The 19,775-nt window shown below is 57.4% G+C and overlaps 1 protein-coding gene across 1 annotated transcript in view; it reads right to left on the bottom strand.

Annotated features, from left to right (window-relative positions):
• Positions 1-19,775, bottom strand: part of LOC140422575 (myosin-6-like) — a 232,384-nt gene that overhangs the window by 73,983 nt on the left and 138,626 nt on the right. The window contains 1 exon segment of the mRNA XM_072507581.1: positions 10,337-10,343. Coding sequence (XP_072363682.1) covers positions 10,337-10,343 — 7 coding nt within the window.

Genomic DNA, 19,775 nt, shown 5'->3' with positions numbered 1-19,775 from the left:
GAGAATGGGGACAGAGCGAGGTCCCGACCGTCTCCTTACCCGAGCTTCGGGGAGCAGTCCCTGCAGGTTCTGCCTCTGCAGTCCCAGCAGGGGAGGCCGGGCGTCTCCCTCGCCCGTCTCCCGGGTGTCTAGCCGTCTGCAGCACCGTCCCAACGTCTGGCATTGCTCCAGGGTCTCAAAGAACTAGGAAAAGCACAACAGTGAGGCACCTGGGTGATGGAACCGCAAAACCCTGGTCCCGACGCACATCACTCCCCCCTCCCGCCCCGCGCTCATTGATCCCACCCCTCACCCCCCACTACGGCCCAGCACCCCCTCAATCTGTACCCTCCTCCAGTCCCTACAACCCTTCCTCTCTGTAACCTCCTCCAGCCCCTACAACCGTCTCTATCACCCTAACATCCTCCAGCCCCTATCCCTCCATATCTCTGTAACCTCTTCCAGCCCCCTACAAGCCTCCCTCTCTGTAACCTCCTCCAGTCCCTACAACCCTTCCTCTCTGTAACCTCCTCCAGCCCCTACAACCGTCTCTATCACCCTAACATCCTCCAGCCCCTATCCCTCCATTTCTCTGTAACCTCTTCCAGCCCCCTACAAGCCTCCCTCTCTGTAACCTCCTCCAGCGCCTACAAACCTCCCTCTCTCTGTAACCTCCTCCAGTCCCTACAACCCTCCCTATCTCTGTAACCTCCTCCAGCCCCTACAACCCTCCCTCTCTCTGTAACCTCCTCCAGCCCCTACAACCCTCCATCTCTCTGTAACCTCCTCCAGCCCCCTACAACCCTCCCGATCTGTAACCTCCTCCTGCCCCCTACAACCCTCCCTATCTCTGTAACCTCCTCCAGCCCCTACAACCCTCCCTCTCTCTAAAACCTCTTACAGCCCCCTACAACCCTCCCTATCTGTAACCTCCTCCAGCCCCTACAACCCTCCCTATCACTGTAAACTCCTCCAGCCCCTAACCCTCCCTATCTCTGTAACCTCCTCCAGCCCCTACAACCCTCGCTATCTCTGTAACCTCCTCCAGCCCCCACAACCCACCCTCTCTCTGTAACCTCCTCCAGCCCCTAGAGCCCTCCCTCGCTCTGTAATCTCCTCCAGCCCCTACAACCCTCCCTATCTCTGTAACCTCCTCCAGTCCCTTTCAACCCTCCGTATTTCCGTAACCTCCTCCAGCCCCCCCCAAAAAAACTCCCTATCTCTATAACTTCTTCCAGCCCCCTAAAACCCTCCCGATCTGTAACCTCCTCCTGCCCCCTACAACCCTCCCTATCTCTGTAACCTCCTCCAGCCCCTACAGCCCTCCCTATCGCTGTAACCTGCTCCAGCCCCTACAACCTCCCTCTCTCTCTGTAATCTCCTCCAGCCCCTACAACCCTCTCTATCACCCTAACCTCCTCCAGCCCCTATCCCTCCATATCTCTGTAACCTCTTCCAGCCCCCTACAAGCCTCCCTCTCTCTGTAACCTCCTCCAGCCCCTACAACCCTCCCTCTCTGTAACCTCTTCCAGCCCACTACAACCCTCTGTATCTCCGTAACATCCTCCAGCCCCCTACAACCCTCCCTATCTCTGTAACCTCCCCCAGCCCCTAACCCTCCCTATCTCTGTAACCTCCTCCAGCCCATACAACCCTCCCTCTCTCTGTAACCTCCCCCAGCCCCCTACAACCCTCCCGATCTGTAACCTCCTCCTGCCCCCTACAACCCTCCCTATCTCTGTAACCTCCTCCAGCCCCTACAACCCTCCCTCTCTCTAAAACCTCTTACAGCCCCCTACAACGCTCCCTATCTGTAACCTCCTCCAGCCCCTACAGCCCTCCCTATCTCTGTAACCTCCTACAACCCTCCCCATCTCTGTAACCTCCTCCAGCCCCCACAACTCTCCCTCCCAATCTGTAACCTCCTCCTGCCCTACAACCCTCCCTATCTCTGTAACCTCCTCCAGCCCCTACAACCCTCCCTCTCTCTGTAACCTCCTCCAGCCCCCACACCCCTCCCAATCTCTGTAACCTCCCCCAGCCCCTACAACCCTCCCCATCTCTGTAACCTCCTCCAGCCCCCATAACCCTCCCTCCCGATCTGTAACCTCCCCCTGCTCCCTACAACCCTCCCTATCTCTGGAACCTCCGCCAGCCCCTACAACCCTCCCTATCTCTGTAACCTCCTCCAGCCCCTACAACCTCCCTCTCTCTCTGTAATCTCCTCGAGCCCTGCAACCCTCCCTATCTCTGTAACCTCCTCCAGTCCCATACAACCCTCCCTATCTCTGTACCCTCTTCCAGCACCTACAACCCTTCCTATCTCTGTAACCCCTCCAGCCCCTACAACCCTATCTCTGTAATCTCCTCCAGTCCCCTACAACCCTCCCTATCTCTGTACCCTCTTCCAGCACCTACAACCCTCCCTATCTCTGTAACCTCCTCCAGCCCATACAACCCTATCTCTGTAATCTCCTCCAGCCCCCTACAACCCTCCCTATCTCTGTAACCTCCTCCAGCCCCTACAGCCCTCCCTATCTCTGTAACCTCCTACAACCCTCCCCATCTCTGTAACCTCCTCCAGCCCCCACAACCCTCCCTCTCTCTGTAACCTCCTCCAGCCCCTACAGCCCTCCCTCTCTCTGTAATCTCCTCCAGACCCCTACAACCCTCCCTATCTCTGTACCCTCTTCCAGCACCTACAACCCTCCCTATCTCTGTAACCTCCTCCAGCCCCTACAACCCTATCTCTGTAATCTCCTCCAGCCCCCTACAACCCTCCCTATCTCTGTAACCTCCTCCAGGCCCTACAACCCTCCCTATCTCTGTAACCTCCTCCAGCCCCTACAACCCTCCCTATCTCTGTAACCTCCTCCAGTCCCCTACAACCCACCCTATCTCTGTAACCTCTTCCAGTCCCCTACAACCCTCCCTATCTCTGTAACCTCCTCCAGTCCCCTACAACCCTCCCTATCTTTGTAACCTCCTCCAGCCCCTACAACCCTCCCTATCTCTGTAACCTCTTCCAGCCCCCTACAACCCTCCCTATCTCTGTAACCTCCTCCAGCCCCCTACAACCCTCCATATCTCTGTAACCTCCTCCAGCCCCTACAACCCTCCCTATCGCTGTAACCTCCTCCAGTCCCTACAACCCTCCCTATCTCTGTAACGTCCTCCAGACCCTACACCCCTCCCTATCTCTGTAACCTCTTCCAGCCCCCTACAACCCTCCCTATCTCTGTAACCTCCTCCAGTCCCCAACAACCCTCCCTATCTCTGTAACCTCCTCCAGCCCCCTACAACCCTCCCGATCTGTAACCTCCTCCTGCCTCCTACAGCCCTACCTATCTCTGTAATCTCCTCCAGCCCTACAACCCTCCCTATCTCTGTAACCTCCTCCAGTCCCATACAACCCTCCCTATCTCTGTACCCTCTTCCAGCACCTACAACCCTTCCTATCTCTGTAACCCCTCCAGCCCCTACAACCCTATCTCTGTAATCTCCTCCAGCCCCCTACAACCCTCCCTATCTCTGTAACCTCCTCCAGCCCCTACAACCCTCCCTATCTCTGTAACCTCCTCCAGCCCCTACAACCCTCCCTATCTCTGTAACCTCTTCCAGCCCCCTACAACCCTCCCTATCTCTGTAACCTCCTCCAGTCCCCTACAACCCTCCCTATCTCTGTAACCTCCTCCAGCCCCTACAACCCTCCCTATCTCTGTAACCTCCTCCAGCCCCCTACAACTCTCCCTATCTCTGTAACCTCCTCCAGCCCCCTACAACCCTCCCTATCTCTGTAACCTCCTCCAGCCCCTACAACCCTCCCGATCTCTGTGACCTCCTCCAGCCCCCTACACCCCTCCCTATCTCTGTAACCTCATCCAGCCCCCTACAACCCTCCCTATCTCTGTAACGTCCTCCAGACCCTACAACCCTGCCTATCTCTGTAACCTCTTCCAGCCCCCTACAACCCTCCCTATCTCTGTAACCTCCTCCAGTCCCCAACAACCCTCCCTATCTATGTAACCTCTTCCAGCCCCCTACAACCCTCCCTCTCTCTGTAACCTCCTCCAGCCCCCTACAACCCTCCCGATCTGTAACCTCCTCCTGCCTCCTACAACCCTCCCTATCTTTGTAACCTCCTCCAGCCCCTACAACCCTCCCTCTCTCTAAAACCTCTTACAGCCCCCTACAACCCTCCCTATCTGTAACCTCCTCCAGCCCCTACAGCCCTCCCTATCTCTGTAACCTCCTACAACCCTCCCCATCTCTGTAACCTCCTCCAGCCCCCACAACCCTCCCTCCCGATCTGTAACCCCCTCCTGCCCCCTACAACCCTCCCTATCTCTGTAACCTCCTCCAGCCCCTACAACCTCCCTCTCTCTCTGTAATCTCCTCCAGCCCCTACAACCCTCGCTATCTCTGTAACCTCCTCCAGCCCCCACAACCCTCCCTCTCTCTGTAACCTCCTCCAGCCCCTACAGCCCTCCCTCTCTCTGTAATCTCCTCCAGCCCTACAACCCTCCCTATCTCTGTAACCTCCTCCAGTCCCATACAACCCTCCCTATCTCTGTACCCTCTTCCAGCACCTACAACCCTTCCTATCTCTGTAACCCCTCCAGCCCCTACAACCCTATCTCTGTAATCTCCTCCAGTCCCCTACAACCCTCCCTATCTCTGTACCCTCTTCCAGCACCTACAACCCTCCCTATCTCTGTAACCTCCTCCAGCCCCTACAACCCTATCTCTGTAATCTCCTCCAGCCCCCTACAACCCTCCCTATCTCTGTAACCTCCTCCAGCCCCTACAGCCCTCCCTATCTCTGTAACCTCCTACAACCCTCCCCATCTCTGTAACGTCCTCCAGCCCCCACAACCCTCCCTCTCTCTGTAACCTCCTCCAGCCCCTACAGCCCTCCCTCTCTCTGTAATCTCCTCCAGTCCCCTACAACCCTATCTCTGTAACCTCCTCCAGTCCCCTACAACCCTCCCTATCTCTGTACCCTCTTCCAGCACCTACAACCCTCCCTATCTCTGTAACCTCCTCCAGCCCCTACAACCCTATCTCTGTAATCTCCTCCAGCCCCTACAACCCTCCCTATCTCTGTAACCTCCTCCAGCCCCTACAACCCTCCCTATCTCTGTAACCTCCTCCAGTCCCCTACAACCCTCCCTATCTCTGTAACCTCTTCCAGCCCCCTACAACCCTCCCTATCTCTGTAACCTCCTCCAGTCCCCTACAACCCTCCCTATGTCTGTAACCTCCTCCAGCCCCTACAATCCTCCCTATCTCTGTAACCTCTTCCAGCCCCCTACAACCCTCCCTATCTCTGTAACCTCCTCCAGCCCCCTACAACCCTCCCTATCTCTGTAACCTCCTCCTGCCCCTACAACCCTCCCTATCTCTGTAACCTCCTCCAGTCCCCTACAACCCTCCCTATCTCTGTAACCTCTTCCAGCCCCCTACAACCCTCCCTATCTCTGTAACCTCCTCCAGTCCCCTACAACCCTCCCTATCTCTGTAACGTCCTCCAGCCCCTACACCCCTCCCTATCTCTGTAACCTCCTCCAGCCCCTACAACCCTCCCTATCTCTGTAACCTCCTCCAGTCCCCAACAACCCTCCCAATCTCTGTAACCTCCTCCAGCCCCTACAACCCTCCCTATCTCTGTAACCTCCTCCAGTCCCCAACAACCCTCCCTATCTCTGTAACCTCATCCAGCCCCCTACAACCCTCCCTATCTCTGTAACGTCCTCCAGACCCTACAACCCTGCCTATCTCTGTAACCTCTTCCAGCCCCCTACAACCCTCCCTATCTCTGTAACCTCCTCCAGTCCCCAACAACCCTCCCTATCTATGTAACCTCTTCCAGCCCCCTACAACCCTCCCTCTCTCTGTAACCTCCTCCAGCCCCCTACAACCCTCCCGATCTGTAACCTCCTCCTGCCTCCTACAACCCTCCCTATCTTTGTAACCTCCTCCAGCCCCTACAACCCTCCCTCTCTCTAAAACCTCTTACAGCCCCCTACAACCCTCCCTATCTGTAACCTCCTCCAGCCCCTACAGCCCTCCCTATCTCTGTAACCTCCTACAACCCTCCCCATCTCTGTAACCTCCTCCAGCCCCCACAACCCTCCCTCCCGCTCTGTAACCTCCTCCTGCCCCCTACAACCCTCCCTCTCTCTGTAACCTCCTCCAGCCCCTACAACCGCCCTCTCTCTCTGTAATCTCCTCCAGCCCCTACAACCCTCGCTATCTCTGTAACCTCCTCCAGCCCCCACAACCCTCCCTCTCTCTGTAACCTCCTCCAGCCCCTACAGCCCTCCCTCTCTCTGTAATCTCCTCCAGCCCGACAACCCTCCCTATCTCTGTAACCTCCTCCAGTCCCATACAACCCTCCCTATCTCTGTACCCTCTTCCAGCACCTACAACCCTTCCTATCTCTGTAACCCCTCCAGCCCCTACAACCCTATCTCTGTAATCTCCTCCAGTCCCCTACAACTCTCCCTATCTCTGTACCCTCTTCCAGCACCTACAACCCTCCCTATCTCTGTAACCTCCTCCAGCCCCTACAACCCTATCTCTGTAATCTCCTCCAGCCCCCTACAACCCTCCCTATCTCTGTAACCTCCTCCAGCCCCTACAGCCCTCCCTATCTCTGTAACCTCCTACAACCCTCCCCATCTCTGTAACCTCCTCCAGCCCCCACAACCCTCCCTCTCTCTGTAACCTCCTCCAGCCCCTACAGCCCTCCCTCTCTCTGTAATCTCCTCCAGTCCCCTACAACCCTATCTCTGTAACCTCCTCCAGTCCCCTACAACCCTCCCTATCTCTGTAACCTCCTCCAGCCCCTACAACCCTATCTCTGTAATCTCCTCCAGCCCCTACAACCCTCCCTATCTCTGTAACCTCCTCCAGCCCCTACAACCCTCCCTATCTCTGTAACCTCCTCCAGTCCCCTACAACCCTCCCTATCTCTGTAACCTCTTCCAGCCCCCTACAACCCTCCCTATCTCTGTAACCTCCTCCAGTCCCCTACAACCCTCCCTATGTCTGTAACCTCCTCCAGCCCCTACAATCCTCCCTATCTCTGTAACCTCTTCCAGCCCCCTACAACCCTCCCTATCTCTGTAACCTCCTCCAGCCCCCTACAACCCTCCCTATCTCTGTAACCTCCTCCTGCCCCTACAACCCTCCCTATCTCTGTAACCTCCTCCAGTCCCCTACAACCCTCCCTATCTCTGTAACCTCTTCCAGCCCCCTACAACCCTCCCTATCTCTGTAACCTCCTCCAGTCCCCTACAACCCTCCCTATCTCTGTAACGTCCTCCAGCCCCTACACCCCTCCCTATCTCTGTAACCTCCTCCAGCCCCTACAACCCTCCCTATCTCTGTAACCTCCTCCAGCCCCCTACAACCCTCTGAGATCTCTCGAGCATCCACCCCCATTCCCATCGCTCCGCAATTGGGGGCCGTGCCTTCAGCTGCCTGGGGGAGGGTTAGGTTAACCTCTCTCTCTCTCTCTGCTCCTGATATCTCAGCCACTCCCCCCCGCCCCCCCCCTCCCCGCACCTCCCACTCCCCCACCTGCCGATCCTCGGGGCCGAGACTTTCCCACCGCTTGACGTGGACGTCTGTCAGCATCTCGTCGAGGGCCCGTTGCAGAAGCTCAGCCCGGAGCCACTCCCGCCTCTGCGTTCGAAGCTCCCCCCTGGCCTGGCGGACAAAAGGCAGCAAAGTTAGCCATCCAACCTCGCACTGCCCCCCCCCCCTCAATCTCAGGCGTGGAGCGTCACACATCCTCCACAGCGCAGTGATCCCCTGGTACCTCCCTCCTGGATCCCCGGGGAGGGGGGGGGGAACACTGGGACGGATAGCCAATACTACAAGCAATTACAGAGGGCATCAATCACCTTGTAATCAATTAATCAGTTCATTAATACAGCAGGATTTAGATAGTTTGGAGACTTGGGCGGAGAGATGGCAGATGGAGTTTAATCCGGACAAATGTGAGGTAATGCATTTTGGAAGGGCTAATGCAGGTAGGGAATATACAGTGAATGGTAGAACCCTCAAAAGTATTGACAGTCAGAGAGATCTAGGAGTACAGGTCCACAGGTCATTGAAAGGGGCAACACAGGTGGAGAAGGTAGTCAAGAAGGCAGACGGCATGCTTGCCTTCATTGGCCGGGGCATTGAGTATAAGAATTGGCAAGTCATGTTGCAGCTGTATAGAACCTTAGTTAGGCCACACTTGGAGTATAGTGTTCAATTCTGGTCGCCACACTACCAGAAGGATGTGGAGGCTTTAGAGAGGGTGCAGAAGAGATTTACCAGGATGTTGCCTGGTATGGAGGGCATTAGCTATGAGGAGCGGTTGAATAAACTCGGTTTGTTCTCACTGGAACGAAGGAGGTTGAGGGGCGACCTGATAGAGGTCTACAAAATTATGAGGGGCATTATCAGAGTGGATAGTCAGAGGCTTTTCCCCGGGGTAGAGGGGTCAATTACTAGGGGGCATAGATTAAGGTGCGAGGGGCAATGTTTAGAGGAGATGTACGAGGCAAGTTTTTAACACAGAGGGTAGTGGGTGCCTGGAACTCGCTGCCGGAGGAGGTGGTGGAAGCAGGGACGATAGGGACATTTAAGGGGCATCTTGACAAATACATGAATAGGATGGGAATAGAGGGATACGGACCCAGGACGTGTAGAAGATTGTAGTTTAGTCGGGCAGCTTGGTCGGCACGGGCTTGGAGGGCCGAAGGGCCTGTTCCTGTGCTGTACTTTTCTTTGTTCTTTGTTCTAATCCACTTACTGGGCAATCCCGAGTGTGTTCAGAATTGGGTCCAAGCAATTTAAGATTATCGGTCGCACACAATGCGGTTTATTTATCCCATGCTCGAAGCTACATATATTCACGCACGGGGACAGAAGGAATTCGCCTGGGCATCGGGCCTTCTTTGCATTCAGCAGAAGCGTGGGTAGGACTTTGTTCCCCGTGGTAGCGCTCGACCAATGCGTGTCGTCTTGACACCCCATCGTGTCTGCCGACCATCGAGCCCCTCTACTCCAATGGCAGGAGAATGGGGATGAGGAAACATCAGCCATGATCGAATGGCGGAGCAGACTCGATGGGCCGAGTGGCCTAATTCTGCTCCTATATCTTATGGTCTTGTAATCCTATCTTCCACTCCTCGGCCTGTAGCCCTGGTACGTCGCCAAGTGCTCATCTCAACGCTTGTCAGTCATTGTGAGAGATTCCCCTCGCTCCGCCTTGTCGGACTGCGAGTTCCAGATTCCCAGCACCCTCTGGGGTGAAATGGATTTTCCCCAAATTCCCTCTAAATCTCCGGGAGGCTGGCGACACGTTACCTTCTCCAGGTCCCTCTTGACCGTGAGGCTCAGTCCGGTCTGGTCCATGTGGTCGGCCAAAAGCAGCAGCAAGTTGGCGAATTTGGGGTTCTGCGACAGCTCCCTGGCGCCCAGGTTCAGCTCCGGCAGACGCTGATTGACTGGAGGAAAAAACAAGAGAATTCAAACCGGAGACTCCCAACTTGAAAGGGGTGCTCCTTTTCAGGTAGAGATTGTCAGATCATCAGGTCAGTCCAGTACTCTCGGCACTGCCAGGTGGTGGGGTCAGTCAGAGAGCAATTGGCGAGCTTGGGTCAGTCAGAGAGCAATTGGCGAGCTTGGGTCAGTCAGAGAGCAATTGGTGGGATTGAGTCAGTCAGAGAGCAATTTGTGGGCTAGGGTCAGCCAGAGAGCAATTGGTGGGCTAGGGTCAGCCAGAGAGCAATTGGAGGGCTTGGGTCAGTCAGAGAGCAATTGGTGGGATTGGGTCAGTCAGAGAGCAATTGGTGGGCGAGGGTCAGTCAGAGAGCAATTGGTGGGATTGGGTCAGTCAGAGAGCAATTGGTGGGATTGGGTCAGTCAGAGAGCAATTGGTGGGCGAGGGTCAGTCAGAGAGCAATTGGTGGGATTGGGTCAGTCAGAGAGCAATTGGTGGGCGAGGGTCAGTCAGAGAGCAATTACTGGTCGCCACTTGGTTGTCCATAATAGTCGTATCCCTCTGGCTCCACTGCCCCAGACATGCCCTCTATTCTCTGGCCCTCTCCATCAACCCAATCAAATTGTCCTCCATCCCCTCCCCCAGATGAGGCACAATCCTCCAGCCCTGTCCCCTCTCCTCCAACCGCGCTCCAGCCCTGCCTCACCCCATTCTCCAACCCCACCCCTGGTCCTCCAACCCCATCCCAGGCCTCCAGCCCGCCCCCTGCCCCAGTCCTCCAACCCTGCCCCCTGTCCTCCAGCCACACCTCCTTTCCTTCAACCCCGCCTCCGGTCCTCCAGCCCCGACCTCTGTCCTCCAACCACACACCCTGGTCCTCCAACCCCGGCCCTCCAACCCCGCTCCGTCCTCCAACCCCGCCCCCTGCCCAGTCCACCAGCCCCGCCCCCATTCTCCAACCCCGGCCCTGTCCTCCAGCCACACCCCTGGTCCTCCAACCCCATCCCAGTCCGCCAACCCCGCCCCCTGGTCCTCCAACCCCGCCCCCTGTCCTCCAGCCACGCCCCTGGTCCTCCAACCCCGCCCCCTGTCCTCCAGCCACGCCCCTGGTCCTCCAACCCCGCCCCCTGTCCTCCAGCCACGCCCCCTGGACCTCCAACCCCGCCCCCTGGTCCTCCAACCCCGCCCCCTGTCCTCCAGCCACGCCCCTGGTCCTCCAACCCCGCCCCCTGTCCTCCAGCCACGCCCCTGGTCCTCCAACCCCACCCCCTACCCTGTCCTCCAGCCACGCCCCCATTCTCCAACCCCGCCCCCATTCTCCAACCACGCCTTGTCCTCCAAACCCGCCCCCTGGACCTCCAACCCCGCCCCCTGGTCCTCCAACCCCGCCCCCTGGTCCTCCAACCCCGCCCCCTGTCCTCCAGCCACGCCCCCTGGACCTCCAACCCCGCCCCCTGTCCTCCAACCCCGCACCCTGTCCTCAGCCACGCCCCCTGGACCTCCAACCCCGCCCCCTGTCCTCCAACCCCGCCCCCTGTCCTCCAGCCACGCCCCTTGTCCTCCAGCCCCGCCCACCCTGCCGGCTGAGTTCTCCGCCTCCTCCTCCCGCCGCCGCCGCCATTCTCGGAGTCACAACAAAGCGGCCGCTCTCAATCCGCCCGCACAGCTCGCCGGGAAAGCCCGCGCTCCTCGGCGGACTGGCTGGGAGGACCGGAAAGCGGGCGAGCCCCGGCGTTTTGTGGGCCGGCTCTCCGGCACCAGGAGGACTGACTGGGAGGACCCGGCGAGAGAGAGACGGCCCGGTGCATTGTGGACCACGTCAACGACATTGGAGGACTAACTGGGAGGACCAGAGGAGCGGCCCTGCTGCATTGTGGGCCAGGCCTAGGGCTCTGGGAGGACCTCTAGAGAGAGAGAGCGAGAGAGGCATTGTGGGATGGTTCTAGGTCACTGGGAGGACTCCCTGGGAAGGGTTCCCGCTGCATTGTGAACTCCCTGGGCCCTGGTGCATTGTGGGCCAGCCCGCAGAAACTGGGAGGACTCGCTGGGAGGACTTGCAGGGAGGGAGGCCTGGTGCATTGTGGGCCAGGCTCAAGGCAAAGGGGGGACTGACTGGGAGGACCTAAGGAAAGGCCCCTGGTGCATTGTGGGCCAGGCTCAAGGCAAAGGGGGGACTGACTGGGAGGACCTAAGGAAAGGCCCCTGGTGCATTGTGGGCCAGGCCCAGGGCATGAGGAGGACGCTGGGAGGACCCAGCTGCACTGTGGGACAGGCCGAGGGCACTGGGAGGACTCTGAGAGGACCTGGGGCGAGGACCCTGGTGCATTATGGGCCAGGCCATTGCTCACAGTATTCTAAATGGGGCCTAACTAAATAAACTTAATAAAGCTTCAGAAGTACATCCCTGCTTTTATATTCCAAGCCTCTTGAGATGAATGACAACATTGCATTTGCTTTCTTAATTACGGACTCAACCTGCAAGTTTACCTTTAGAGAATCCTGGACTAGGACTCCCAAGTCCCTTTGCACTTCAGCATTAGGAATTTTGCCACCGTTTAGAAAATAGTCCACGCCTCTATTCTTTTTTCCAAAGTGCAAGACCTCGCACTTGCCCGCGTTGAATTTCACCCGCCATTTCTTGGACCACTCTCCTAAACCGTCCAAATCTTTCTGCAGCCTCCCCACCTCCTCCATACTCACCTGCCCCTCCACCGATACAAAGAACGAAGAAACGTACAGCCCAGGAACAGGCCCTTCGGCCCTCCAAGCCCGTGCCGACCATGCTGCCCGACTCAACTACAATCTTCTACACTTCCTGGGTCCGTCTCCCTCTATTCCCGTCCTATTCATGTATTTGTCAAGATGCCCCTTAAACGTCACTATCGTCCCTGCTTCCACCACCTCCTCCGGCAGCGAGTTCCAGGCACCCACTACCCTCTGTGTAAAAAAACTTGCCTCGTACATCTACTCTAAACCTTGCCCCTCGCACCTTAAACCTAAGCCCCCTAGTAATTGACCCCTCTACCCCGGGGAAAAGCCTCTGACTATCCACTCTGTCTATGCCCCTCATAATTTTGTAGACCTCTATCAGGTCTCCCCTCAACCTCCTTCGTTCCAGTGAGAACAAACCGAGTTTATTCAACCACTCCTCATAGCTAATGCCCTCCATACCAGGCAACATTCTGGTAAATCTCTTCTGCACCCTCTCTAAAGCCTCCACATCCTTCTGGTAGTGTGGCGACCAGAATTGAACACTATACTCCAAGTGTGGCCTAACTAAGGTTCTATACAGCTGCAACATGACTTGCCAATTCTTATACTCAATGCCCCGGCCAATGAAGGCAAGCATGCCGTATGCCTTCTTGACTACCTTCTCCACCTGTGTTGCCCCTTTCAATGACCTGTGGACCTGTACTCCTAGATCTCTCTGACTGTCAATACTCTTGAGGGTTCTACCATTCACTGTATATTCCCTACCTGCATTAAACCTTCCAAAATGCATTACCTCACATTTGTCCGGATTAAACTCCATCTGCCATCTCTCCGCCCAAGTCTCCAAACAACCTATCTTTGTATCATCGGCAAACTTAGCCAGAATGCCCCCAGTCCCGTCATCTAGATCGTTAATATATAAAGAGAACAGCTGTGGCCCCAACACTGAACCCTGCGGGACACCACTCGCCACCGGTTGCCATTCCGAAAAAGAACCTTTTATCCCAACTCTCTGCCTTCTGTCTGACAGCCAATCGTCAATCCATGTTAGCACCTTGCCTCGAATAGTAAGGGGAGGTCATGCCTGACAAACCTGTTAGAGTTCTTTGAAGAGATAACAAATAGGTTAGACCAAGGAGAGCCAATGGATGTTATCTATCTTGACTTCCAAAAGGCCTTTGATAAGGTGCCTCACGGGAGACCCTACTGCACTGTGGGCCAGGCCGAGGGCACTGGGAGGAGTCTGAGAGCTCCTGGGGTGGGGACCCTGGTGCATTATGGGCCAGGTCCAAGGCACTGGGAGGACTCCGGGCAGCACGGTAGCATTGTGGATTGCACAATTGCTTCACAGCTCCAGGGTCCCAGGTTCGATTCCGGCTTGGGTCACTGTCTGTGTGGAGTCTGCACATCCTCCCCCTGTGTGCGTGGGTTTCCTCCGGGTGCTCCGGTTTCCTCCCACAGTCCAAAGATGTGCAGGTTAGGTGGATTGGCCATGATAAATTGCCCTTAGTGTCCAGAATTGTCCTTAGTGTTGGGTGGGGTTACTGGGTTATGGGGATAGGGTGGAGGTGTTGACCTTGGGTAGGTGCTCTTTCCAAGAGCTGGTGCAGACTCGATGGGCCGAATGGCCTCCTTCTGCACTGTAAATTCTATGATAATCTATGACTCTGGGAGGACCTGGGGTAAGGACCCTACTGCACTGTGGGCCAGGCCGAGGGCACTGGGAGGAGTCTGAGAGCTCCTGGGGTGGGGACCCTGGTGCATTATGGGTCTGGCTCAGGGCACTGGGAGGACTCCCTGTGTGGACCTGGGGTGAGGACCCTACTGCATTGTGGGCCAGACCGAGGGCACTGGGAGGAGTCTCTTGGAGAACCTGGAGAGGTGCGACTCTGCGCGATTAGATTAACCTGTCTCTAAATGTCAGAATCTATGCCTGAGGAGACGGGAGCCTCAGAAACCTCAATGTCGACGTGGTCCCGTGACAGAGGAGGTCCCGTTTGACTTGATTCGTTGGCAAAGCAATGAGTCGGGGGGATAGAGTGGAACCTGTGGATGTGCTGGACGTGGATTTGCGAAATAACCTTTCGCGAGCTGATAGTGCTGGGGGTGGACAAGAGGTTAGTGTGGGTCAGGGACTGGTCAGCTTCACGGCAAACGCAGTGGAGGCCGAAGAGGTCATCGTGACGATGGGGGCCACAGGGCTCAGTACTGGGGATCGTAACCACACACCCACATTCCCGCCTAACCGCGCCCCCTCCCTCCCGATAACCTTTCAGCCCCCTCCCCTCCTCCCACATCCTCTCCACATCCACCCTGTCGATAACCCCCTCAGGATCTTCAAGGCCTCGATCGAGCCGCCCTCACACAAGACAAACAAACACCGAGAGGTGGAAAGGGGTAAAATTATAAGGATGGAAGTCATGATAAAGTCTTTGCTTCAGATGGTGGATATTGCGCGCACGTTCCTTACAGCAAGCTTGTAGATGAAAGTCTTGGTATTGCTGCAAGTGGTCTTGGCAAAGTCATTCATTCAGGAAACAGTTAGAAAATGAAGGACCGAGAGGCAGCAGGCATTCCGGAGAGACGCTACATTACTCAGGAAACCGGGCCTTCAGCTCCAGGCTCACAATCAGCCCTCTTATCTTTCTGTACACTTTATTTCGCATTAAAACCCGGCCTTTGGCTCGTGTTTTGACTTCAGGCCTCTGCAGTCTGGAGAGAACGACACCCAGAGGCTTTCCGGAGAGAGAGGCCTCACAGTGGCCTTCTGGGGTGAACCAGCTGCATCTGTTTTGGAGAGAGTTAGTTAGGTCCCTCCATTCAGTATTAAGAGCAGAAAGCGGGACTAGGCTATTCGGCCCATCGACTCTGTCCACCGGTCAATCACACGGGTCTGTTTCTGACCCCCATTGTCAGAGGGTCAGTACTGAGGGAGTGCCGCACTGTCTGAGGGTCAGTACTGAGGGAGTGCTGCACTGTCAGAGGGTCAGTACTGAGGGAGTGCCGCACTGTCAGAGGGTCAGTACTGAGGAAGTGCCGCACTGTCAGAGGGTCAGTACTGAGGAAGTGCCGCACTGTCAGAGGGTCAGTACTGAGGGAGTGCCGCACTGTCAGAGGGTCAGTACTGAGGGAGTGCCGCACTGTCAGAGGGTCAGTACTGAGGGAGTGCCGCACTGTCAGAGGGTCAGTACTGAGGGAGTGCTGCACTGTCAGAGGGTCAGTACTGAGGGAGTGCCGCACTGTCAGAGGGTCAGTACTGAGGGAGCGCCGCACTGTCAGAGGGTCAGTACTGAGGGAGTGCTGCACTGTCAGAGGGTCAGTGCTGAGGGAGTGCCGCACTGTCAGAGGGTCAGTACTGAGGGAGTGCTGCACTGTCAGAGGGTCAGTACTGATGGAGTGCCGCACTGTCAGAGGGTCAGTACTGATGAGGTGCCGCACTGTCAGAGGGTCAGTACTGAGGGAGTGCCGCACTGTCAGAGGGTCAGTACTGAGGGAGTGCCGCACTGTCAGAGGGTCAGTGCTGAGGGAGTGCCGCACTTTCAGGGGGTCAGTACTGAGGGAGGGCCGCACTGTCAGAGGGTCAGTACTGAGGGAGCGCCGCACTGTCCGAGGGTCCTTACTGAGGGAGCGCCGCACTGTCAGAGGGTCAGTACTGAGGGAGTGCTGCACTGTCAGAGGGTCAGTACTGAGGGAGTGCTGCACTGTCAGAGGGTCAGTGCTGAGGGAGTGCCGCACTGTCAGAGGGTCAGTACTGAGGGAGTGCCGCACTGTCAGAGGGTCAGTACTGAGGGAGTGCCGCACTGTCAGAGAGTCAGCACTGAGGGAGTGCCGCACTGTCAGAGGGTTCGTACTGAGGGAGTGCTGCACTGTCAGAGGGTCAGTACTGAGGGAGCGCCGCACTGTCAGAGGGTCAGTACTGAGGGAGTGCCGCACTGTCAGAGGGTCAGTACTGAGGGAGTGCCGCACTGTCAGAGGTTCAGTAGTGAGGGAGTGCCGCACTGTCAGAGAGTCAGCACTGAGGGAGTGCCGCACTGTCAGAGGGTCAGTACTGAGGGAGTGCCGCACTGTCAGAGGGTCAGTACAGGGGGAGCGACGCACTGTCAGAGGTTCAGTACTGAGGGAGTGCCGCACTGTCAGAGGGTCAGTACTGAGGGAGCGCCGCACTGTCCGAGGGTCCTTACTGAGGAAGCGCCGCACTGTCAGAGGGTCAGTACTGAGGGAGTGCTGCACTGTCAGAGGGTCAGTACTGAGGGAGTGCTGCACTGTCAGAGGGTCAGTGCTGAGGGAGTGCCGCACTGTCAGAGGTCAGTACTGAGGGAGTGCCGCACTGTCAGAGGGTCAGTACTGAGGGAGTGCTGCACTGTCCGATGGTCAGTACTGAGGGAGTGCCGCACTGTCAGGGGGTCAGTACTGAGGGAGCGCCGCACTGTCAGAGGGTCCGTTCTGAGGGAGTGCTGCAGTGTCAGAGGGCCAGTACTGAGGGAGTGCCGCACTGTCAGGGGGTCAGTACTGAGGGAGCGCCGCACTGTCAGAGGGTCCGTTCTGAGGGAGTGCCGTACTGTCAGAGGGTCAGTACTGAGGGAGTGCCGCACTGTCAGAGAGTCAGTACTGAGGGAGTGCTGCACTGTCCGAGGGTTCGTACTGAGGGAGTGCTGCACTGTCAGAGGGTCAGTACTGAGGGAGCGCCGCACTGTCAGAGGGTCAGTACTGAGGGAGTGCCGCACTGTCAGAGGGTCAGTACTGAGGGAGTGCCGCACTGTCAGAGGTTCAGTAGTGAGGGAGTGCCGCACTGTCAGAGAGTCAGTGCTGAGGGAGTGCCGCACTGTCGGAGGGTCAGTACTGAGGGAGTGCCGCACTGTCAGAGGGTCAGTACTGAGGGAGTGCTGCACTGTCAGAGGGTCAGTACTGAGGGAGCGCCGCACTGTCAGAGGGTCAGTACTGAGGGAGTGCTGCAGTGTCAGAGGGTCAGTACTGAGGGAGTGCTGCACTGTCAGAGGGTCAGTACTGAGGGAGTGCTGCACTGTCAGAGGGTCAGTACTGAGGGAGTGCCGCACTGTCAGAGGGTCAGTACTGAGGGAGTGCTGCACTGTCAGAGGGTCAGTACTGAGGGAGTGCCGCACTGTCAGAGGGTCAGTACTGAGGGATTGCTGCACTGTCGGAGGGTCAGTACTGAGGGAGTGCCGCACTGTCAGAGGGTCAGTACTGAGGGAGTGTCGCACTGTCAGAGGGTCAGTACTGAGTGAGTGCCGCACTGTCAGAGGGTCAGTACTGAGGGAGTGCCGCACTGTCAGAGGGTCAGTACTGAGGGATTGCTGCACTGTCAGAGGGTCAGTACTGAGGGAGTGCCGCACTGTCAGAGGGTCAGTACTGAGGGAGTGTCGCACTGTCAGAGGGTCAGTACTGAGGGAGTGCCGCACTGTCAGAGGGTCAGTACTGAGGGAGTGCCGCACTGTCAGAGGGTCAGTACTGAGGGAGTGCCGCACTGTCAGAGGGTCAGAACTGAGGGAGTGCTGCACTGTCAGAGGGTCAGTACTGAGGGAGTGCTGCACTGTCAGAGGGTCAGTACTGAGGGAGTGTCGCACTGTCAGAGGGTCAGTACTGAGGGCGTGCCGCACTGTCAGAGGGTCAGTGCTGAGGGAGTGCCGCACTGTCAGAGGGTCAGTACTGAGGGAGTGCTGCACTGTCAGAGGGTCAGTACTGAGGGAGTGCCGCACTGTCAGAGGGTCAGTACTGAGGGAGTGCTGCACTGTCGGAGAGTCAGTACTGAGGGAGTGCCGCACTGTTAGAGGGTCAGTACTGAGGGAGTGCTGCACTGTCAGAGGATCAGTACTGAGGGAGTGCCGCACTGTCAGAGGGTCAGTACTGAGGGAGTGCCGCACTGTCAGAGGGTCAGTACTGAGGGAGTGCCGCACTGTCAGAGGGTCAGTACTGAGGGAGTGCCGCACTGTCAGAGGGTCAGTACTGAGGGAGTGCCGCAATGTCAGAGGGTCAGTGCTGAGGGAGTGCCGCACTGTCAGAGGGTCAGTACTGAGGGAGTGCCGCACGGTCAGGGGGTCAGTGCTGAGGGAATGCTGCACTGTCAGAGGGTCAGTACTGAGGGAGAGCTGCACTGTCAGAGGATCAGTACTGAGGGAGTGCCGCACTGTCCGATGGTCAGTACTGAGGGAGTGCCGCACTGTCAGAGGGTCAGTACTGAGGGAGTGCTGCACTGTCCGATGGTCAGTACTGAGGGAGTGCCGCACTATCAGAGGGTCAGTACTGAGGGAGTGCATCACTGTCAGAGGGTCAGTACTGAGGGAGTGCCGCACTGTCAGAGGGTCAGTACTGAGGGAGTGCTGCACTGTCAGAGGGTCAGTACTGAGGGAGTGCCGCACTGTCAGAGGGTCAGTGCTGAGGGAGTGCCGCACTGTCAGAGGGTCAGTACTGAGGGAGTGCCGCACTGTCAGAGGGTCAGTGCTGAGGGAGTGCCGCACTGTCAGAGGGTCAGTACTGAGGGAGTGCTGCACTGTCAGAGGGTCAGTACTGAGGGAGTGCCGCACTGTCAGAGGGTCAGTACTGAGGGAGTGCCGCACTGTGAGAGGGTCAGTACTGAGGGAGAGCCGCACTGTCAGAGGGTCAGTACTGAGGGAGTGCCGCACTGTGAGAGGGTCAGTACTGAGGGAGTGCCGCACTGTCAGAGGGTCAGTACTGAGGAGGTGCCGCACTGTCAGAGGGTCAGTACTGAGGGAGTGCCGCACTGTCAGAGGGTCAGTACTGAGGGAGTGCCGCACTGTCAGAGGGTCAGTACTGAGGAGGTGCCGCACTGTCAGAGGGTCAGTACTGAGGGAGTGCCGCACTGTCAGAGGGTCAGTACTGAGGGAGTGCCGCACTGTCAGAGGGTCAGTGCTGAGGGAGTGCCGCACTGTCAGAGGGTCAGTGCTGAGGGAGTGCCACACTGTCAGAGGGTCAGTACTGAGGGAGTGCCGCACTGTCAGAGGGTCAGTACTGAGGGAGTGCCGCACTGTCAGAGGGTCAGTACTGAGGGAGTGCCGCACTGTCAGAGGGTCAGTACTGAGGGAGCGCCGCACTGTCAGAGTGTCAGTACTGGGGGAGTGCTGCACTGTCAGAGGGTCAGTACTGAGGGTGTGCCGCACTGTCAGCGGGTCAGTACTGAGGGAGTGCCGCACTGTCAGAGGGTCAGTACTGAGGGAGTGCTGCACTGTCAGAGGGTCGGTACTGAGGGAGTGCCGCACTGTCAGAGGGTCAGTACTGAGGGAGTGCCGCACTGTCAGAGGGTCAGTACTGAGGGAGTGCAGCACTGTCAGAGGGTCAGTACTGAGGGAGTGCCGCACTGTCAGAGGGTCAGTACTGAGGGAGTGCCGCACTGTCAGAGGGTCAGTACTTAGGGAGCGCCACACTGTCAGAGGGTCAGTACTGAGGGAGTGCCGCACTGTCAGAGGGTCAGTACTGAGGGAGTGCCGCACTGTCAGAGGGTCAGTACTGAGGGAGTGATGCACTGTCAGAGGGTCAGTACTGAGGGAGTGCTGCACTGTCAGAGGGTCAGTACTGAGGGAGTGCCGCACTGTCAGAGGGTCAG

The sequence above is a fragment of the Scyliorhinus torazame genome, chromosome 5 (assembly GCF_047496885.1).
Source record: "Scyliorhinus torazame isolate Kashiwa2021f chromosome 5, sScyTor2.1, whole genome shotgun sequence".
Taxonomy (NCBI): Eukaryota; Metazoa; Chordata; class Chondrichthyes; order Carcharhiniformes; family Scyliorhinidae; genus Scyliorhinus; species Scyliorhinus torazame.
Note: the sequence above shows the minus strand (reverse complement) of the source record. Positions and strands in the feature narration are given on the sequence as shown.